General features: G+C 35.6%; 1 protein-coding gene across 2 annotated transcripts in view; it reads right to left on the bottom strand.

Annotated features, from left to right (window-relative positions):
• Window positions 737–24420, bottom strand: part of VPS13A (vacuolar protein sorting 13 homolog A) — a 267901-nt gene continuing 244217 nt past the window's right edge. The window contains exons 69-72 of one of the 2 annotated variants that reach the window (XM_005683796.3): window positions 17278–17363; window positions 13648–13771; window positions 8157–8231; window positions 737–6259 (exon numbers count right to left, since the gene is read on the bottom strand). In XM_005683796.3, coding sequence (XP_005683853.1) covers window positions 6209–6259; window positions 8157–8231; window positions 13648–13771; window positions 17278–17363 — 336 coding nt within the window. In that variant the 3' untranslated portion in view covers window positions 737–6208. The other variant, XM_018052090.1, reaches the window with a different exon arrangement.

Here is a 24420-nt window from a genome sequence, read left to right as displayed (position 1 = left end):
TAATACAAAGTAAAGATTAATCAATAAACAACAAAATACCTAAAGAAAAAACATACCCCCAAAGGATGGAGAAGTCGCTGTCAAGGATATCTAGAAATGAAACAAACAAAAAGCAAAACGACCTGAGGTGGGGGTTGGGCACCATGCTCTAAAGGTCAGGAACCACTTCTGATCATCCAATTAAGCGCTCAAGAGAATCAGTTACCAGGGCAATTAAACAATGAGGAATTTTGTTTTTAAGCACTTTCTAGCACTCGGTTATTATTTTTATCTTTGGCTGACAAAGCACATAAGAAAATGGCTTTGAGTCACTTAAGTATCAGTAACAAGTCATAAAAAGGCTGAACACTTCATATTAGAAGCGAATTACTTATTTCTGTCAATATCAATTTTGCAAGTAGGAAATTCTCTCTCTTAGCCCTCCTTTCAAAATATAATCATTACTAACCTTGGATGGAAATGAGCTGTTTGAAGTTTTCTGAGGCTGGGCAGCACAGTCTTGGTGCTTACGAATCAGGAAGGTATTACCACTCAAGCTCTTAGTTAGCAGTGATCATGCTAGGCTGGAAAGCTGTCAGTTTTGACTGCAAAACCAGGACCTTGGGCAATCTGTTAGTTATCCAGATTTATTAGGATGCAAAGAGGACAGAGTTTAGATAGGTGAGAGAAGACTTAATGGTAATGTTTCTACTTCTATCCAGTAACTAAAAAACAGAGGCAGGCTGAAGATCAGAAATTTTTATTTTACTCAATTTATTTGAAAGAGGTACACAGAGTTAAACCGGGCAGTCATGTGACCAAGCAATTCAATTCTACCAATAGCAAGAAATCATTACTTAGAAAAAGTCATTGGTGAGCATGGCAAACCAATTTTCAGGAGGAAAAAGACTAAGTTCAATTTCAAGAACTTCACTGTAATTTTTGTGTTTATAAATTAATTATCTCATCAGAACACACAAAATCAAGGCAAGGACTGTATAACAGGCAACTGGGTCAGACATAAGTACAAGGAAATATTGCACTGAATCAGAAATAGACATTTAAAATACTATCATCATCAAGAAGCATATTTTCACTAAAGAATAAGCATTCCAAAGAAGCAAAGGCTATTTGGTCAATACAAACATTAGTAAGGAAATATTTTTAAAGTGCACATTCCCTGAAAAATTCAATTTTATATGTAAAATACATATTCACATACAGAGAACCATTTAAAAAGTCTTAACAATCTGACCTTGCAACAAGTCCCAGATACAATTTCTAACAGTCTGTGAATGCAGGTATAAAACTGACAATGAGAACATTTCAATGTAGTCTACATTTTTACTTGAATGTTCTTCAGCTTTCGAGTTGGAAACTTTTGGGTAGCCAATGGAATGCTAGTGGTATGACTGCATAAGAAGAAATGCTGGATTTTTCCAACATGATCTCTTTTAAGTACACTTCTGACGATTGGACTTTTTATTATAACACTCTCACAGGGTTTCCTGTTACAAGGACTTCAAGAGAAGGAACCCATTATTAAAGGTATCAAAGCAACAGTAAATGAATGTGAATGGTGCTCAGTGACAGGGATTTTCAGGTTGACAGATATCACAGCAGTTGCTAAACTATAATACAAATGACTTTGTGTAAAGTGATAAAAACTTTAAAAATATATGAGTATCAACTTATAAAATCTGAAGTTTCACATCTTACATGGCTCACTGGGTAACCAAAATTATAAATTTTTTGGAAAATGCAATAATGCTTTTAAAAAAGAACCAATCTGTAATTCTAAAGTGAAACATTTTTTTTAAAAAATTACATGGGACAATTTATTTTTACAAAACAGGAAATGAAGTAAAAAACAGTTTCAATTAAAGAAACGTGATGGTTTGCAAAAGAGTAGGATCCAGTGTCTTCTCAGTCCTTGCGCTGGCCTTTGATAGCCCTGGAACAAATACTACTTTACACCAACTGGGGTAGAGAGAAACAAAACAGGAGAAAAGGTCTGCACTGATAGCTGTTTAGGGCAATGATCAAAGATAAAGATTATAAGAATCCTAAAAAGTTTAACCAATCAGTGCTAGCTTGATTAGGCACAGCACTATTAGTAAGGTATAATTTCAAAAGCATATTTCAAAGGGCTGGGCAGGAGGGCGGATGGTTCTCATTTAGGGTATGCAAAAGAGCGATCAGTGATACTGGGTAGCACCAAAGAAAACCAGATTCAACAAATTTTGTATTGAATCTTGCAAAAAGAATCAAGTTATCTGTATTTTCTACTTGAATCCTACATAAATTAGGAAATTCAATTATTTTCAGCTAAAAAGTGTTGGCATTTTCTGGCACTCTACAGAGAATAAGTATTTTGGCCCTAAAAGATTGTGACCTATGAATCAGCACCCCATTGGCCTTTGTCCATTTGGTGACTCAGATGGCAGGTAGATGGAGCAAAGTCAATATCCTTAAAAGGAGAACTTCTGTGCCCAATCCTAGTAAAATGCTTAGTGGGAGAAAGGAGGAAATACACTAAATTAAAGGATATTCTGTGATCTTTTTTGGGAGCTGTTTGTGGATCTAAATTTTCTATGCTTTTTCTAGACCACTGATACTTGGTGGGACATATTACACAGGTATCTGATATATACCAGAAAAGGAAAACATTTCCAAAATAAGAGCTATCCTGTCTTCTCCCTCAACAGAAAAAGACAGTGCTCACAACCTAAAGACTCCCTGAGTTGTGGGTCTGTTGCGCCTTACCCAAGGTAAAGTAAGGCTTGGCACGATCCGGACTGTTTCAACAATCACTGAATGCTACATGCCTCCTACAGCAGTGGCTTTCAGGTTCCTCCTCCCCAGACTGCAATTCACAGTAAGAAAAACATTTTGTGACCCAGTATACACAGTATATAGATTATTTAATTATTTAACTAAAACAATATTTAACCTTCTTACCTGCAAAGCTCTTTTCTTTTCTATTCCATTAAGAAAATATGCTGGTCTTGAACTGATTGCATGGCTCACTAATGGGTTAAGACCTACAGTTTGAAAAACACCAGCCTTGAGGATTTTAGCTGACCTTGAGAGAAGGTAAAAGCAATGGCCCTGGAATCCAAACAGCTTTCTCTGACCTGTGGTGGCTGGGGCTACGGGATATGAATACGTCCATTTCCAAACAGCTACTTCTACCTTCAGTGTATTCGGCAAACACTTTCAGTTCCTACAGGCAAACTAAGCCAGTACCTTGTGGCTATCTTTTTAATACTGGGGCCTGAAAAGTACCAACAAAAACTGGTCATTGATGAGTGAATAAATAAGGTTCATAAAATTTAGCACTAAGTAGCATCTTTACTTTTTACCAGACAGTAACAGGATACTACTTCATAGGATATTTCTAAGAGATGAGTTAGGTATGTGTATACTCACTGGGACGGTATTATTACTACTACTGTTGGAAGAAATGACGGAGATAGTTATGATAGAATTGACAAATACGTTTCAGAAAATCTTTGGAGGCCACAGGATAGTTTGGGGATTGATTAGGATTATGGCAGAGAGAGGGACAGGGAAGGACTGCCACAGCTAATCGTGATTATTTAGGGACCAGGAAATAATGCAGTTGCACTGAAGTGAGCCTGGGAAAAATTCCAAGGCCTCGCTAACACCAGGGAAGGGGCAGCCAGTATACACACTGTAGTTGGGAAGCCACTGCAGAAGCGCACACGCTCTTTGGTTCACAGGGTATTTTGTGAATGTGAAGCAGTTACAGGCTTCTTTCTGTATCCGAAATCAAAGTTGCTCTGTAGTGATTATAGTTTTCTGGAGGCGAGTTGGCTAGGAACAGACACTCTGCCTTCAGCTTCATACATAATCACAGATCAGGATACATGAAGGGTATAGGGCAACAGCTAACACATAATAGAGAGAGATGAAGGACAGAATACTCAGGACCCCTTTCCACAGCAACTCCCAAACAACGAAGACAAGTTTAAAGTTCTCAAGCTGAGAACCACTAAACATAGTTAAATATAATTTAAGGTAGGTTTCTTTTTAAATACCAAGATTATGAACTCTGTAATATTCAAGAAAAAGACTACAGAAATCAAACATATAACTGTAAATTATAAAATGTTATGATAAAAAGACTGACTCATTATCTAGTGATTTACTTATGTTCTTTGATTTAGATGAAAAAAAGCTTCTAAGACAACTGATAAAACTATTGCTTTTGAAACTGTGGGTCTTTCTATTCCAGAGACAGGAACGGATTGGAGGTGTTGATGGACAGATGACTGATGGGGGAGAAAGAATAAGAAAAGATATTTCTAGGTTCTCATTGGCATGGGAACAGGAAAGACGGGCACACTGGCTTTACATGTGTACTAGTGACAAGATCCACTCTGGCTGGCCTCCAGAAGATACCAGAAGGATTTCTCTCCTTACACTATTAAGACTTTTCCCCTTTACCAATAGGATATCCAAAGAGTGACGGGTCTCTATTCTTTCTGAGAATAAAACCATGAAACTGGAGTAGGTAATGAGGCACTTGGCTAATGACACTGACTAGAACTCCAGTAAAGCAACACTTTAGATGAGGACAAAGATTTCTGACTACCTCTATTCTTAGGTTTAATTCTAATGTATGCAAAATTGGCGGAGCTCAGCAAAAGACAAAAAGTATATGTTACTTTGAACAAAGGCCATCAAGGGAACATGCACTATCATGAGATTCGAAACTTGTCATCTTGTGATTAAATTTATGTTCAGCAAAGAAAAAAATCCTGAAGGAACTATTATTAATAAACAATGTGTTTTTATAATCAGAGGAAAATCAGTGGTATTTAGTAGCAAGATTTGGTCAGGAAGAAATACAATTACAGTCTGGCATGCTGTTTATTTTAGCTTTTACAATAAATCAAGGGTTCAAGGAATATGAGAATTACACAACCATTAAGTTCTTATACAGTCTCCAATTCTAAAAACAGTTTATAGTAATTTGGTGGCATGTACAACATGCATCAAATACTCTCTTATTCAATAAATAAGATACTGCATTATTCTCTTCATGGTTTACAATCGTGTATTTATCCTCTTTCACTTGAAAACTCTCATTAATATAAAGGTACAAGGATCTTGGGTAAAAACCAAGGGAAAAAACCCCCATGACATTTTTACTAATTTGCTGCCCATGGTTTTTGTTTGGATGAGCTATACACTTAGAAAGAGTGATGATTCTCATTTGAATAAGACAAAGCAAATCAGAAAATCTCAATTTATTGCCAACAGAATAAGTTATTAGGTTAGATTTTAGGGTATACATATTTATCCTACATTTGTACAGAGAGGGGCTATCTGTTCTGAAGCATAGCTTGTATTAAGACAGTAAAATTTTATTTCATACTACCAGTGAATAGGGAGCTGGTATTGCTAAGGCCTCAGGAATTTTCCTTTAAGGTCAGCAATCTATTAAAAATATAACCTTGGGAAACCAAGTAGATCTCAAGATGCTGGCTTGAGGAAGTATTTCTAAGGCTTTAAAGTTTTGAGAGGGACTTTCTCTGTTCAGGTATGACACTCATTTCTTCAAGCCTTTCTTAAGATGAGGCTTGAAGGGGTATTTGTCAATTTGTATCATATAAAATAAAAAAGATTATTTTTCATATTCATGCTATATACTTCAAATAGTAATTTAAATCTACCCTTTATTTAAAAAAATAAGGAAAATCATACTAAAATATTTATCTGTAAAATGAACTTCATGTTTCTAAAGAAACTACCACCAAAGTTATCTTGATAGCACTAAGGCAATGTCTGATTTCATCATCTACTTATCATTCATTCAGGGAGTTTGACGTAAACATGATAGAACTTTAAAATGTTAACTAGGAATATTCAATTTAGCTCCATTAAATTCAGGCTAAATATGTGCAATTTCTCCATCATTACAGAGAATCACCTGGAGCAAATACTTAAGATTCATAAAAGAAATACTTCTTTTATAAAGTAATCAGAATTTAACCGGATACATGATTCAAATTAGAAAACTAAATGGATCCTCAAAGAGTTGAAATAGTTGACTCATGTAGCTGTTTTACTTGATTCTGAATTTTTAAAAAAAGTACTTGAAATTACTTCTGTACTACACTTCCCAAACAGGTTTTGGAAGGTACAAGGTAGGAACTGTAATGATTTATTGCTGTACATCTTCAGGCAGTGGTCTCTGTCAGAGGTTCGGGGAAGGTTCTCTTGCTTCTTCTAGCTTTCTGAGGATCCACTGTTGTGGGGAAATGAAGCAACATTTACTTAACTTCAGTGAACTCGCAATGACAAAATGTAATGAGTGAAAATCTAGAAGTTATCTTCAGTTTAGTCAGGCGTATACTGATACAGCCAAGAACTAAATTCACTATGTAGGAGAGATCATTCATTCACTTAAATAGTCCAGGTGACTCAGGAACAATGGTGCTGGGTTTGATTTAACAAATGGTATTAGTAATAATACCATTCTAAGGTCTTTGGACTTAGATATTCATCTTCAGAATAAGAAAAGGAAAATGAACCCTCCCAAGAGAGAAGGGTAATTTGACAGCTGGATTGAATACCTCTGGCATAGTGTAAAGATCATCCATGCAGAATTCCTGCCAACCTATGCCAATTCTGTATCACAAACCTTCATCATTCTGTATATATTGGGTTCTGACAGAGTAGGAATAATACATGTAATTCTACAGTAAGTAGTAGCATAGCAACATTCTTGAGCATATTAACAGGTGCTTTCATGACATATTTTCTATTTTCAAAGGATCTGAAATTTCAAAATGCAAATGAAATGAAATGGGAAACTTTCTGCCGATAAAGTTTACTATCATTTGGCCTATATGGCAAATAAAAGCCATGGAGTCAGTGATAACTGGGGTTTTCCCATTATGAAAATCTTAAGCAGATATATTTGTGCTTTTTTATTTAAGAAGAACCTAGTGGGAACAGCTCTAAAATAAGTAGAGAAAGAGAACTAGGCTCAGCAGCTTTTTCTGGATGTTTCTGGCTGAGCAGGGAGATTAAAAAGAACTTTCTGAGATAAAATAATATGGTGACAAAGATTAAACAGAAAACTTATCACAGAGAAACTGAAGGTAATGTCCCCTTCAGCAACATGAAGATGGCCTGCAAGTCATATTATGCTTTACACTGTCTCCCTGTTCCAGGCAACATGCATACTGAGGCTCCAGTCATTTTATCATTCTTTCTAACGTGTCCCCTTCCCAGTTTTCTATGTTAGTATGTCAGTGTTACCTTACATCACAATGTCTGCATAAAAAATGGCACAGCACTTGCTAAATGATACAAGGCACACATGTATGGGTGAAAGAGGTTCCTGCTTTGACCTCCAGGTGTGAGAAGTGAACTGGTAAATAGTCATAACCAGCCAGGACCAACACAGAGAGGCCTGGGGCCCAGGGATTCAGCAAAGAAGCCATGTGTTCTTATTTGTAAGTTTCACAATACAGTGAGTACAATTCAGTGTCAGGAATAGCATCTAAGTTGTGACCAACGAGGTAGATAATCAATTCGTCTTCCTTTTCTTGACAGTGCACATACTTTTAATTGCCATAATCCCTAAAGCATGTAGAGTGCTTTTCAATTCACCTAATTCACATTTTGGAAAACTGAGGTTAACTATCTTCCCCAAGGTCCTACAGTCAAGAAGGAACAGAACCAGTATTTAAAAATCAGATTTTCTGACTACAGGCATGGCTCTTCTTCCTTGTGCAAGGCTACAGTAATTACATTTTAAAAAAATCATTATAGCTACACAGTAGAGAAATAAACAGTGTGGCACTATACTTTCACTGCTGGACTGGTAGATGAGCATTAGAGTGAATTAATTTCTTTTGTTTGTTGGCTTCTATTTTTTGGCAAAGTATTACAGTTAGGATTTAAAATTAGAGAGCAATTTGATTTCAAAAACAAGTAGGTTTGTGAATTCAATCTAATGAAAAAATAATTTGGGGGAAATAGTACATAGTTACATATATTAAAATCATCAAAACACAACATAAAATTTAAAAATAACACAACTTATCTGCCTTAAAGACTAATATCAGTACAACTTACACGGCTTTGAAATGAGAAGCTGCTATGTGTTTAAGTAAAAGATTGACTATATTTACCCTTGCATCCTCTGGGGTTCTGAAGTTAACTATTTTTCCAAACTCTTTGGCATGGAATACAGACTTCACCCGTTCCTATAAACAGAGTAAGTACTTCATTAAAATGGAAATCTAGTTGCAGAAATACAAATAAAGAAATGCCATTTAAAAAAAGTCAAGATGAGAAATCAAGAAGAATCAAATACAAACAAACAAAAAAATTCTAACCCATCAATTATCACAAAATCTAAGACAAAAAATTTTAGGTGAGATTTCAATTGCTTTATAAAGCCATAAAAGGCTGGCACAGAGGATAGGAAGGAGATACATCTAGAAGCAGTGCCACTGTTTTCCCTCTCTCAGACAGTTCTTGATTTCTGGCCATGGACTCCTGATAATCAGCTGAAAAATAATGTACACATGTGTGTGAATACATATACACGTGGTGTATAATTATGTGCATGTGTGTTTGTGTTTCTGTAACTTTTGACATTTTAAACCAATGCAATTCCTTCTATTTAAAGAATGCAATAAAAATGTAGCTTCAGAATCAAAGAAATCACAGTCGGTGTTATGTGACTGTCCTCCAATTTTTTTTTTGACTCTTTCAGTATTCTGTTCAGTACTTGTCGGAGAAGAATTGTCGGATGGTGGTGGATGTTAAGTTTTAGAGGGACAAATAGAAAGAATGGGATTATTAAGAAGAGAGAGGGGTGGTGACTACTTCTATTAACCATGGGTAAGGACATGGAAGAAGCAGTATATTACTAGTCTAACAATTTCTATTAAGTAATTAGACTAAACAGGCATATAGACTTCAGAAGAAATCAGATTCTTCTATTAAAAAAAAAGGATGATTGCTGACATTAGTGGAAGAGGAAGAAATCATGGAGATAAGAAGTTTATCCTTGTAGATAAAACAAAAAAAGCCAAAAACCGCAATATGGGCTAAAGCAGAGCCTAATAGCCAGTCAGGTGAGTCGCTCAGTCATGTCTGACTCTTTGCAACGCCATGAACCACAGCATGCCAGGCCTCCCTGTCCATCACCAACTCTGGAGTTTACTCAAACTCACGTCCACTGAGTCGGTGATGCCTCCCAACCATCTCATCCTGCCACATCTCCTTCTCCTTCTGCCTTCAGTCTTTCCTAGCATCAGGGTCTTTTCAAATGAGTCAGTTCTTCGCATCAGGTGGCCAAAGTATTGGAGTTTCAGCTTCAACATCAGTCCTTCCAATGAATATTCAGGACTGATTTCCTTTAGGATGGACTGGATGGATCTCCTTGCAGTCCAAAGGACTCTCAAGAGTCTTCTCCAACACCACAGTTCAAAAGCATCAATTCTTCAGCGCTCAGCTTTCTTTATAGTCCAACTCTCATATCCCTACATGACTAGTGGAAAAACCATAGCTTTGACCAAATGGATCTTTGTTGACAAAGTAATGTCTCTGCTTTTTAATAAACTGTCTAGGTTGGTCACAACTTTTCTTCCAACGAGCAAGCATCTTTTAATTTCATGGCTGCAATCACCATCTGCAGTGATTTTGGAGCCCCAGAAGTAAATTCTGTCACCGTTTCCACTGTTTCCCCAAGTATTTGCCATGAAGTGATGGGACCAGATGCCATGGTCTTAGTTTTCTGAATGTTGAGTTTTAACCAACTTTTTCACTTTTATCAAGTCTCTTTAGCTCTTCTTCGCTTTCTGCCATAAGGGTGGTCATCTGCATACCTAACGTTATTGATATTTCTCCCAGCAATCTTGATTCCAGCTTGTGCTTCATCCAGTCCAGCATTTCTCATGATATATTCTGCATATAAGTTAAATAAGCAGGGTGACAATATATAGCCTCGATGACTCCTTTCTCAATTTGGAACCAGTCTGTGGTACCATGTCCAGTCCTACCTGTTGCTTTTTGACCTGCATATAGATTTCTCAGGAAGCAGGTCAGGTTGTCTGGTATCCCTATCTCTTTCAGAATTTTCCACAGTTTGTTGTGATCCACACAGTCAAAGGCTTTGGCATAGTCAATAAAGCAGAAATACATGTTTTTCTGGAACTCTCTTGCTTTTTTGATAATCCAATGGATGTTGGAAATTTGATCTCTGGTTGCTCTGCCTTTTCTAAAACCAGCTAGAACATCTGGAAGTTCACGGTTCACGTACTGTTGAAGCCTGGCTTGGAGAATTTTGAGCATTACTTTGCTAGCATGTGAGATGAGTGCAGTTGTGCAGTAGTTTGAACATTCTTTGGCATTGCCTTTCTTTGGGATTGGAATGAAAACTGACCTTTTCCAGTCCTGTATCCACTGCTGAGTTTTCCAAATTTGCTGGCATATTGAGTGCAGCACTTTCACAACATCATCGTTTAGGATTTGAAATAGCTCAATTGGAATTCCATCACCTCCACTAGCTTTGTTCATAGTGATGCTCTAAGGCCCACTTGACTTCACATTCCAGGATGTCTGGCTCTAGGTGAATGATCACACCATCATGATTATCTGAGTCATGAAGATCTTTTTTGTACAGTTCTTCTGTGTATTCTTCCACCTCTTCTTAATATCTTCTGCTTCTGTCAGGTCCATATATCATTTCTATCCTTTATTGAGCCCATCTTTGCATGAAATGTTTCCTTGGTATCTCTAATTTTCTTATCTCTAGTCTTTCCCATTCTACTGTTTTCCTCTATTTCTTTGCACTGATCACTGAGGAAGGCTTTCTTATCTCTTCTTGCTGTTCTCTGGAACTCTGCATTCAAATGGGTATATCTTTCCTTTTTTCCTTTGCATTTAGCTTCTCTTCTTTTCGTAGCTGTATGTAAGGCCTCCTCAGTCAACCATTTTGCCTTTTTGCATTTCTTTTTCTTAGGGATGGTCTTGATCACTGCCTCCTGTACAATGTCACAAACCTCTGTCCATAGTTCTTCAGGCACTCTGTCCATCAGGTCTAATCCCTTGAATCTATCTGTCACTTCAACTGTATAATCATAAGGGATTTGATTTAGGTCATACCTGAATGGTCTAGTGATTTTCCCAGTTTCGTCAATTTAAGTCTGAATTTGGCAGTAAGGAGTTCATGATCTGAGCTTCAGTCAGCTCCCAGTCTTGTTTTTGCTGACTATATAGAGCTTCTCCATCTTTGGCTGCAAAGAATATAATCAATCTGATATCAGTATTGACCATCTGGTGATGTCCACGTGTAGAGTCTTCTCTTGTGTTGTTGGAAGAGGGTGTTTGCTATGACCAGTGCGTTCTCTTGGCAGAACTCTATTAGCCTTAGCCCTGCTTCATTCTGTACTCCAAGGCCTAATTTGCCTGTTACTCCAGGTGTTTCTTGACTTCCTACTTTTGCATTCCAGTCCCCTATAATGAAAAGGACATCTTTTTGCTGTGTTAGTTCTAGATGATCTTGTAGGTCTTCACAGAACTGTTCAACTTCAGCTTCTTCAGCATTACTGGTCAGGGCATAGACTTGGATTACTGTGATATTGGTTGGTTTGTCTTGGAAACAAACAGAGATCATTCTGTCATTTTTGAGACTGTATCCATGTACTGCATTTCAAACTCTTCTGTTGACTCTGAGGACTACTCCATTTCTCCTAAAGGATTCTTGCCCACAGTAGTAGATATAATGGCCATCTGAGTTAAATTCACCCATTCCAGTCCATTTCAGTTTGCTGATTCCTAAAATGTTGATGTTCACCCTTGCCATCTCATGTTTGACCACTTCCAATTTGCCTTGATTCATGGACCTAACATTCCAGGTTCCTATGAATATTGCTCTTTACAGCATCAGACTTTACTTCCATCACCAGTCACACCCATAACTGGGTGTTGTTTTTGCTCTGGCTCCATCTCTTCATTCTTTCTGGAATTAGTTCTCCACTGATCTCCAGCAGCATATTGGGCACCTACTGACCTGGGGCTACTCATTATTTCCTAAGTGGCCACAGGGTCTTTCGTTTTCTGAGTGAATCAGAGAAATTCTCACTGGGTAAAATGGACTAAGATGCTAAAAAACTAACATCCAGTCTACTTAAGAGCTGCCCCATGTCTTTGAAATGAATGGTAAGACTGAACTAATGGTCTTCACTAGGTAAGCATAGGACCTAGGCACAGTTCTGTTCTGTAGGCTAGCCTAGAAGAAATCTGTTGTTTCTGACTGTGTCCAATGCCCCTTCTTCCAGTAACAATTTCTTGAATCACCTCTGGGTAACTACTTCTCACCATGTCTTACTGCTAGAACTTCATATAGAGCTGACCCTTCCTTCTTGGTAGCACCATACTGATCCCATGACCCTCCTCTGGCCAACTGGCTAACGTGACTGGTTTAGGAATAAGCAGGTGATCAAAGGTGGCCCAGGACCACTGAGAAGCTTTCATTGTGCTGAGCTAGTAGGATATGAGCCTGGAACTTCTCCTGGTCACAGTGTCACCAAAGGACAGACTGCTTGAGAATGAAGCCCACACTGAAGAAAGTAGAACCTAGAGATGGGGGTGGGAATGATGGACAGAATGGAGGAGGAGAGGAAGGGGAGAGAATATGAATGATGTCATTAGAGCATAATTAAGCCACAAGATATAGACTTCGATTTCTCAGTTATATGAACTAATTAAAACCCTCAAAACCAAACCAAACAAAAATAACAATGAACAAAACTAACTTGGCCTGAATCACGTATTTCTGGATTAATATAGCCACTCCCAAAGTGGCCCTCCACATAAAGAAAGAAAGAAAGAAAGAAAGAAAGAAAAGTCGCTCAGTCGTGTCTGACTCTGCGACCCCATGGACTGTACCTACCAAGCTTCTCCGTCCATGGGATTCTCCAGGCAAGAATACTGGAGTGGGTTACCATTTCGTTCTCCACATAGGTATCTAGTAAATACCTTGGGGTCAAATATATCATCTTATATTTCTTTGTGTCACCTATAGTACTGAGAGTAGTCAATACAACTTACAATGGATATTGAGACTCTTGATGATTTACCAAATGACTAGCAATTTTCTGTATTTTATATCAACATCCAAGTACCAGGTACTGCACTAGCTGCTACAAATCAGAGAAATGGTCTCTGCATTCAAGAAGATTACAATTGAATTAGGAAGGTAATATCTATAAAAAGATAAAAGACCTATTGACAACAGGCTGTTAGAGTGAAAAAACTTCTCAAGTGTCCCTTAGTGAGGATTTCAGGGAAAAACATTCTGTAGGCAACTGCCAGGGATTCTGAGGTATACAAATATCTCACTTTAGTGCCTTAGATAGCAACGAGGAAGGTACAGTTCTGTTACTGAGTATGAAATGAGGGCCCACAAATGTTGTCAATGTGAGAGAACAAAGTGCATTTCTTCTTGGCCTAAGTTTCTTTAAGCCTGAGTAAGACAGCAGGTGCAACGAATAACCATACGAAGATAAAGGCACATCTATAAAAGAGGTAGAAACATTACAGAGGTCAAGACTATTTTAATGTGTTGTTTTCAGCACCAAGTGTTAAAAAAAATTCTATTCAACATACCTTTGCTTCGATGCGCAGTCTTCTCTCATGAACAATGAATGGCTCTTTGGTAAACTCATCAAAACTATACTGCCACTCACAAGTAAGCTGTCCAAATGTTCCTTTTGTTACAAACAATACACCACTCAAAAAGAAAAAAGAATCCACTTTAAAAACTGAAGGATTTACATCCAATAATATAATAAAGCAGTATACACCTTTTTTGAAAGGGCATGTAGAATATTCACTAAGAGACAACACATTCGAAGTCATAAAAGACTATAATGAATTTAAGGGAACTGAAATAAAACATGTTCTCAGTATGTTTAATGAAATTAAACCAGAAAACAAGCAACAGAAATAAGGATACTTCCGAATATTTACTTAACAGAATCCTTCTAAAAAAAAAAAGATACATGGGTCAAAGAATCTCAAAGGAAATTAGAAAATAACTGAACTAAATGAGAATGAAAACATGAAATCTATAGCAATGTTTAGTAGGGAATGTAGCATGACATACTTCTATTAGAAAAAATAAAGTACTTATAAAGGGAAATATATTAGAAATTAAGAAATAGGAAAAAGTTAACAGAAACAGTTACCAAGCAATATTTTGTAGAACTTCCATGGAATTAGTGCTTTAGGAAAAAATGTTTTTGTTGCTAACGCTCCATTAAATATATTTACCAAACTTTATCAGAAAGAGATTTTTGAAAGTAATTCTTGTTCTCCCCCAATTATTTTGAGGAAAGAAATCAAGAGATGCAAATAATTCTGTTTATAATAATTCTATTGAATTCTTCCTTCAAAGGCCTTTCTTCCCTAAGTCGTCTTTCTGGCTAAAACATCAATTGTAGGTACAATCAGAGGTTTCTCTAAGTGGCATATACTTTAAGTTAAGGGACTGAATTAAAGAAACAGGTGATACATGGCTAGAATGGAAAAAAAAAGACAGCTAATCAAGATTTCTTTCTTTCATCTCCATCTTCTGTCTCTGATCCCTTTTTCACCAATCAGAATATAGAGACTATTGGAACAGACCCACTGGTCTTCCAGAATATCTACAACCATGTGAAAAACCAAAGCTAAGCTAATTTTATTGCAGATACTTAGTATTTCCTCTCCTGATTCAAAGATCCTTTATCTTCAAGTACAAAACTTGGAAAGAAAGTACACCCTAAATATAAATATCATTTTTCAATAAACTAACTCATTACACTTACTGTCAAGGTTTATATGACCACATTTAAAGAGGTCCACTATGTTGAGAAGAAAGTTATTTCTAAAATGTTGCAAGATGTGGAAATAATAAACTTAGCAAATGACTCTTGTTTAACTCTGATGAGTCACCCTTCCCTTAGTCAATGGGGAGAAGGGTTAATAAAACATGACTGAATGCTGCTATGAACAAAAATGACTGAAGCACTGGTCTTTAAATAAAAAGTTCAGAAACAACTTAGGTGTACATTATAGTACATATTTCTAAATGAATACTAGGCAGTCATTTACAAACTAAGACAGATCCCCATATGCTGACATGGAATACTCTTTAAGACATAGGCCTTAAGTAAAGAATTAAGCAGCTTGCTTGGGGCAGTTGCATGGGGATGACCCAGAGAGATGTTGTGGGGAGGGAGGTGGGAGGGGGGTTCATGTTTGGGAATGCATGTAAGAATTAAAGATTTTAAAATTTAAAAAAAAATAAAAAAATTAAAAAAAAAAAAAAAAGAATTAAGGTACAGAATGGTGGTATAATAGATTCCCATTTATATTAAGATATGTATGTGTATGCCTATACAAAAAACTAAGATAAGGGCATACGGTCCCATCACTTCATGGCAAATAAAAGGGGAAATAGTGGAAGCAGTGGCAGATGTTATTTTGGGGGGCTCCAGAATCACTCAGATGGTGACTGCAGAAATTAAAAGATGCTTGCTCCTTGGAATGAAAAGTATGACTAACCTAGACAGCAAATAAAAAAGCAGGGACATCACTATGCCAACAAAAGTCAATATAGTCAAAGCTATGGTCATGGACAGATTTGAGAGTTGGACCATAAAAAAGGCTGAGTGCCGAAAACTTGATGCTTTCAGACTGTGGTGCTGGAGAAGACTTGAGAGTCCCTTGGACAGCAAGGAGATCAAACCAGTCAATCCTAACGGAAATCAACCCTAAATATTCACTAGAAGGATTGATGCTGAAACTAAAGCTCCAAACTTTTGGCGGATGCAAATAGCTGACTCACTGGAAAAAATTCTGATGCTGGGAAAGATTGAAGGCAGAAGGAAAAGGAGGTGGCAGGGGATGAGATGGTTAGATAGCATCATCAACTCAATGGACATGAATTTGGGCAAACTCCGGGAGATAGTAAAGGACAGAGGAGTCTGGCGTGCTGTAGTCCACGGGGTCACAAAGAATCAAACATTGCTTAGCAACTGAACAACAGCCACAACATGCCTATACAGGCAGACATATGCTTTTAGAGGCAGATTTTTGCTTGCCCAGGCATAGAATATTTCAAGGACACAAAACAAACAAAAGCAAGCTGCCTCTAGGAAAAGAGGGACTAGTACCTGAGATGGAAAGAATATTGGCTCTCACATCTATACCTTCTAAATACTGTGAGTTTTCTACTTTATGTTATTCTTTAAACAAGAAAATTAAGATAGTGTTATAAATTTGGGGCTCAGAAATTATTAGGATTAAAAACATTAAAAATGATTGCTAAGTTCAATAATCAACTTGAACCAACAAGATGCTTATATAAATTCACCCTTTTGGCAGTGAACAATCCCACATCAATCAGTAGGCCACTCCTTTCTATTTAGCTGTATTTCTCCTCCTCAGCTACATTTTCACTCCCTACCATCCAGAAATCCATCTTAAAACTGCACTTGCTTATTCTTTCCCCAGGTTTCATAATATCAACACTAACTCCTGTGAACACTTGTTGTTCCAAGGCTATGCCACTGTATATTTTTATTTTTCCCTCTACTGTCTACAGGTCAATGTGAAGATTTGGCTGTAAAAACTAATCTGTCTCCAATGGTACACCCATCTATGTGAGTGAGTCTCTCTATATATTCTAATGATCAGATACCACCAGAAGATTACTGACTTCTGGGGTAACCTGAAATTGTACACTTTTTCAGAGAGGTGAAAGGAATGGTATTACCCACCCTTTAGAGCATAGTTTTATGGGAAATTTCTATATCCACTTAATTGGTTGAAACAAAAGTACTTAAAGTCATGCTTGTGCATGGTTATGCATTTATTTGTATGCATATACAGTTTTAGGCATGAGGCTTGCAGATCAAGAGAATCACAGTTACTATGAAGTGAGGTGTTAGTTACATCTCTTTGTGACTCTATGGACTGTAGGTCACCAGGCTCTTCTGTCCATGAGATTCTTCAGGCAAGAGTAATGGAGTGGGTTGCCATTCCCTTCTCCAGGTGATTTTCCTGATCCAGGGATTGAAACCAGGTCTCCCGCATTACAGGCAGATTTCTTAACTGAGCCACCAGGGAAGCCCCATAGTTACTATGAATCAGTGTTAAATATGTGGAATAAGATGTGAATAACAACTGCTTCACTTCATGAGTGATTGTCAGTTAACCTGTTATCAAATTATTCTAGAGAAAAGAGGTTACCTTTTGGTAATCATTAACATGTCTGTCTTATTGATCATGACATGGGTAAAATATTTGTATTTTGCAAATCTTCCGTTTTCGATGACCTAAAAAAGAAAGGTGAGAGAATGAGAAAGTTGATAATATCCTATTCTAATACAAATAATGCTTTACTGATCCTCTAAAAACGCTTCTCAAGGGGGCAAACTCATTAACACACTTACACAGTAAACATATTGTCAGAAAGTTGAATATTCACAAAATCATTGCTGCTCCTTCTTAAAAAGCACCTTTTGTACTACTTTATTCAAGATTACTCAACTGCAGCTATACTGGCGTTTAATGCTAGTTTTAGAAGATCCTGCTATTTTACAAAGTTTAAGTGAAAAGACCCTGATGCTGGGAGGGATTAGGGGCAGGAAGAGAAGGGAACGACAGAGGATGAGATGGTTGGATGGCATCACCGACTCAATGGACATGAGTCTGGGTAAACTCCGGGAGTTGGCGATGGACAGGGAGGCCTGGCATGCTGCAGTTCATGGGGTCGCAGAGTTGGACATGACTGAGCGACTGAACTGAACTGAAGTGAAACCTACTGAAGTTAGTATTAAACAATCACATTAACTCTGTCTTGGAAAACAGATCAGTATTTGATCATATCTGTACAAAAACACATGTAAACACTAATACATATTTAAACATATGCATCATATAAACTACTATCAGCTCCCACTTTGCCTCTTCCCTATAATTGTCATATCTGCCTTACAAACATGCTTTTCTTTGCCAATCTCACAATTCATTCAAATTTAGGAAGGAAATTATTTCTGGAAAGACAGGAAACCCCAGAACCAGTCCACAGACTAGACTTTCTCTTTGAAGACTGCTGAAACATTATCTGTACATGACGTGATCAACAATTCTTTGTCTCACAAAATATAAAGTTAACTACATAAACAAAATAGACTTAATATTCTCAATATAATGTGCTCTGAAAATGGAACTACTCTGGCTATTTAAAATGTATATCAGGCTAGACTATTATTTATTAAAGGCAAGCAATGTAACTGTGACTAAGATTCCTTGAGAATTTAGATAAAAATGTTAGATCTCTTGAAGAAATTCCAAAAGAGGATATAAAGATTCTAGAAAACTGTATTCCATCAGGCTATATAAAAAAACTAAAATTATGCAATTTAGAAGAAAGCTAACAAGTGACTTCATAGTAAGGTTGCTTTAGAAGGCTGATACAATAGACATTTTTATTAAAGAAGTTAAAAAAAAAGCAGGATAAAACATACAAATTAACTGCATGGAAGCATTTTCTAACTTCAAAGATCATAATATTGAGGAAAAGAGTAACTTTACTATTTACTGTAGTGAGTAGGGCCATTTAAACTTCAATTCCTTGAGTTGAAATGAAAAAGGGACATAACCACAGATTCAGAAAAATTAATAACATAAATTATGCAAATAAATCTGCAAAACTAGTGGTAAAGTGGGTCATATTTTAAGAAATTATAAATTATTTTAAAAAGAAGTATCAAATATTAGAGAGGAAGAGTAGAAATTACTTGCAGATAAGAGTATCTGGAAAATCCGACTACAAAATCCAGTTAATTTTACTTTAAAACACAGTAATCAATTTGAAAAATGGAAGGAAAACAAACCTGTTTACAAAGGTAATAAAAAGATAAATGTTTATACATTAAATTTAATAAATAATATGCAGAATTTATATGATAAAAGCTGTAACACTCTATTAAGGAGAATAACAGAAAATTTGAAAATGAAAATCCATGTCTTATTCTTGGATATAAAAATTCATTGTAATAAAGATTTTACTCTTCTATCCTATTTTTATACATGAACTCTTAATGTGATTCCAAGATGGCATTTGTGAATTTGTTTTGAGATGGGGAAAAAGTGATTTGACAAAATTATAATAAGATTTATATGAATATAAGTGATACTATAAAATATGAAAGGAGAATAAGAACTACCCTAGCTGACATTAATACAATTTATAAAGTTGCAGGCATGAAAGTCTGGTGCTAGTGGAAGTTATATACAGACATATCAATAGAAAGCATACAGATTCCAGAAACGGACCAAAATGCAACAGGATTTTACAAAATCCTATATATCCAAACATAGGTATTTATTAAATCAAGACATTTCAAATTATTGGGCAAAAACATGCATTTCCAAATAAATGATGCTTCAAGCAATTTGCTGGCTAAAGCTAGATCTCTGTTTCTCTCTTTCCACCAAATTAATTCCACATTTATCACTAATTTAACTACACAAAATGAAATTACAAAAGTACTAGAATAAAATAACACTTTTATGATTTTACAGTAAAGGTCTAAATGTAAAACACAAAGTCCATAAGAACTGTTAAATATGTGGAAATTAAACACCAATGAATAGCAAAACAGTAAGCAAATAGAAATAAAATAAAAATCAAAGGATAAATTAGGAAAATATCTGTTAATACAGTGATAAAAAACTAATATCATAACATACAGAATTCTAGCAATATGAATAAACAAATGGAAGAAAAAGGAGTCAGCCTATAGGAAAATGTGTAAGGATACAACCAGGTCATTCAACAAAACACAAAATCTGACAATAAACACGAGAAAATGTTTAACCTAACTCAAAATCAAGAAAATTCAAGTCAAATAAATGTTATCCTTTGAGTTAGAAATTCCACTGCTATGATTTATCTTATGCAAAGCCATGCCAAGAAATATATGTAGGAATCTTCATGGTAACATTGTGTTAAATGCAAAAAACCTAAATGTTCAAAAACAGGAGACTGTTTAAATAAATTACAGTATAGGCATACAACAGGACACTATACAATCATGAAAAAGAAACAACCTGCTTACAAGGGTAATAAAAGGTAGATGAGTGTGTACCGATACTGAAAATTGGGCAAGATATACTATCTGAAAAGAATTTAAGTTACTGAGAATGTATGAGGGGAGTAGAAACACATACATTTGCATAAAAACAAATAATTTCTGTAAGGGTTGGTGGTAACACACCAAATCTGTTTGCAGCATTTTTCTCTGGGCTTAGGAAGGATAATGATGGGGATGGAGGCACAAGGGAAGCTTTTATTTATAATTTTACATCCTTCATTTCAGTTTTATGGTACTGGAAGAAAAAAAGCTTGCAAGTATTTATTTTCTTTTGTTCTATATGGCTAAGTTTTAAAATACAGAATACAAATGTTTATTTCCTCAAAAATAGCACTACTAATAGAAGCCAAGAGTGTATAAACCCCATTAATAGATTATAATCTTCAAATAAAATCTAATGGTTCAATTCTAAGCAACTTTTATTTCAATATTAGGCTTGGGTATTTCAATTTAATTTCTTTTCATCACCTTTCACTTTTCAGTTCCAATCTGATCTGTACATTTAAATAATTAAACCACTTTCAACAGTCACAATAAAATCTGATAAAAAGAAAGCTAATAAAAAGTAATTCATGCAATGCTTTTTGGAGTTCATCAAAAATCTCAAATGCAAAACTTGAAACATGAGTGGTCAAACAAACTGCTTTGAAACGTGTAGAATTTGAATGTATTTGAATAAACATCAAAGATAACTCAACATGCAGCAAAATTTTACTGGCCAGTCTCCATTAAAACATGTAACTATGGAAGAACAACAGGATTAATAAGCAGAAGTGACAATTTTGGAACTAAATCCCATAGATGGATAGAAGAGAATGTGATAGCTAATCATCTTTCATCATGCTGTAAAGAATCTACAAATGTCATGCCTTTGGTCACAACTTTCTGATAAAATTATTTGACTCTATAAACTCATGACATATGAACCTTTATACTTTTCTAAACATCATTTGTATTATTTTGAAAATCTGGAATTTCAGACCTGAAGGAATATTATTGTTCATCCAAACTAATCTCTTCCTTGTATACATGAAGAAACCAAGGGTCATTTAAGTGTCCTTCTTATCTAATCCTCATGACAACCCTGTGTTATTAGGTTAAGATTACAGTTAACTGACTTGCTTGGGGTCACTTGGTCAGTACTTCAGACATGTAAGTTATGAAAGTGAGCTCAGAAAAAGTGGTTTCTTTATTTCTAATTTCAACGCTTTTCACTACACCATGTCACATGTTTCCGTGACCTCAAAAATGTCTTCAATATCTCTAGATGCTGGCTGTTGCCATGGAAGGCTGCTAAAGCAGCTCAGACTGGCTTTTTTTTAGGTTAACAGGGTTCCAACAGTATAATATTAATACCCTATCTTATTCTACTCTAAATAGATGTTAGGTATTAATGTTTTTCCTACAATAATTTGTGATATCCTTTAAAATAAATGAAGAATTAGCAATACCAGGACTAGGAATCACATGTAGTATCTGCATGAAGACCAAAGTTAGGCAGAAATATCAATGAGTTCGTCTGAGGTTTCAAGTATAACTGCCAGTACTTTAGACATGTTTGTTTCATCTATATGCTATCATGTTAAAAGAAAAGCATTTTTTGCCTTACTCATCAATAGGATATATGAATTATCCATCATCATTTAAATATTTTCTTAACGAAATAAACAGAAACACTAAGGAAACTGCATTTGTTGCATATAATTGTCAGAACCTACAGGTAACTATTAAAATGTATGGTTAGTGGTAAGGGTTCCTTTTACAATAGAAAAGATGTGTATGTAAACCTTAGTTTGCTAGATATAAAAAAAAAAAAAACCAAATTGATTAAACCTAGAAACACACAAAAAGTAGGAACTGGATAGACAGTTGTATCAGTTACTCTCCACTAATATCCGTATTTCCTGCCAGATAAGTTCCAGTACTTTAGAAAAAGAACATACCTAACAACTACAGTAATATAGAAAACACAGCTAGTACTTTCAAACCATCCAAATGCTATGAAGTAGCAGAGTTCTGTAACAAAAACATTTCTGAAAGAAAAAAACCAAAATATGAAAAGGCAGATGATACGAACAACTCATTAACATGGAAGGCTTTAAATCCCAAATACAAGGTGATAATATTCAGTATAAATATATTTAAGAAAATTAGGTAAAGATAGGAATACAGTTAAGCAAAAAACAAAACCAAAATCTGATTACTATCTGACTTCTTAAGAAGAGGAGTTTCATAGAGGTATATATCAAGATACATATATTACATATATTAAGGTAGCTCATATATTATACATATATATATAGCTCATATATTATATAATATATACATATATTAAGATAGCTCAGTTGGTAAAGAATCCACCTGCAATGCAGGAGACCCTGGTTGGATTCCTGAGTCGAGAAGATCTGCTGGAGAAGGGATAGGTTACCCATTCCAGTATTCTTGAGATTCCCTTGTGGCTCAGCTGGTAAAGAATTCACCTGCAATGTGGGAGACCTGGGTTCTATCCCTGGGTTGGGAAGATCCTCTGGAGAAGGGAAAGGCGACCCACTCCAGTATTCTGGCCTAGAGAATTCCATGGACTATAAAGTCCATGGGGTCGTAAAGAGTCAGACATGACTGAGCGACTTTCACTTCACATGAGTGGTAAACGGAAAATGAAATTTTATCTAGATGAAAAAAAGATAAAATGCTACTGAGCAAGAAAATCTATTGGATAACCAATAAATGGTTTTACTGATTGGCTAATTTGGTTAGGAGATAATGGGGGGGGGGAAGTGAAAGGTTTACGAACAGATTGTACTAAAAAAATTAAGTTTACTTTAAAAATGACAAAATTCAGGGAAGTAAACATAAAATTAAAACGCTAAATGCTGCCATTTCTCAATTATTTAAGAAGTAAATAAGTAGATGAACAAGTCTTCTACTTGTTCAAGATGACTTGTTCATCTACTTATTCATCATCTACTGAGAAAGTCAGTAAGTATAACTTCCTTAGAGTAATATGATAAGACTTAGGGATAAAAAAGAATTTATCAATTCACTTCAAGTGTAAGAGACATGAGGGCTACAGCCAGGAAGAACAGGGTATTCAACTAAGTTTCATGGGCAAATATAGCAGACATTAATTACCTGAAAGCTCAGTGATTTCATACATACATACATATATATATATATATATATATATATATAGAATAGAATAGATACAAACACAATGAAGAGATATTTAGCTTATTGTGTGAGGCAATTTTTTTTCAACTAAATCTCATTGACTGTATCATTAAATCTGAAGAGGATTAGGCTTTGTTTAATTCACCTCCCCCTCCATATCTTTGTCTCCTCCCATGCAAACAAGGTATTTTGACTGTCAGCCAAAGTATAAACCATGCTAACACCTTACACAGCTGAGCATAACACTTCACATAAAATCAAACAGAAGAAAGTATTATCTTAAGAAATGTGAATTGTTACCTACTGGTTCAACTAAAACAGTCTGGAGAAAGGACAGAAATAGCTCATGATTATGTGCACTGACAACAGAAGACTGTTAATCAACAGACCTAGTGCAATCCAGAAGTAGAGCCAGACAAAGTGGCTTAGTGTAAGCAGATAGTTACAGAAGTTTTTCTAATGCATTTCCAGCAGAACCTCTATTGAACAGCATTTATTAACTTATGACACTATATAAACATTTACTGACCCATGACACTATATAAACTCGAAAACAGTAACATTTCTTTTAAAGTATTAAAATAATCAGATCAGTCCAAATTACTGAGGTTTTATTGTTTCTATACAATTAATGTGTGGAAACTGTCAAAACATTCTAACTATTCTATTAACCTTTAAAGAAAAAAAGGGCAAAATTTAAGGATAATTTTGGCCAAGAGGAGACAAATGAGGAATAATGATGACCAACAACTAGCATAAAATTATTATTCATCTGGAATAATGAAAATATAACAATGAGTTCCTGTTAGACACTGTACTAATAATCATCTACACAATCTAACTTTTAATCCTAGCAACACCATCAAGGTATTATGTATCCAGGTACTGTTAGTACAATGATCTCCATTTTATAGTCTAGAATATAAGATCAGACTAGAATAAAAGATTATAAAGCTAGTAAAAACAAAAGGCTGGTATTGAACTCAGGTTTACATGGTTCCAGCATCCAGGCACTGAGCCATATTGTATTACTGCACCTCCAAGTATTTTTACTATGAAA

The sequence above is a fragment of the Capra hircus genome, chromosome 8, assembly GCF_001704415.2.
Source record: "Capra hircus breed San Clemente chromosome 8, ASM170441v1, whole genome shotgun sequence".
Lineage (NCBI taxonomy): Eukaryota > Metazoa > Chordata > Mammalia > Artiodactyla > Bovidae > Capra > Capra hircus.
This window is presented reverse-complemented; position numbering and strand designations above follow the sequence as displayed.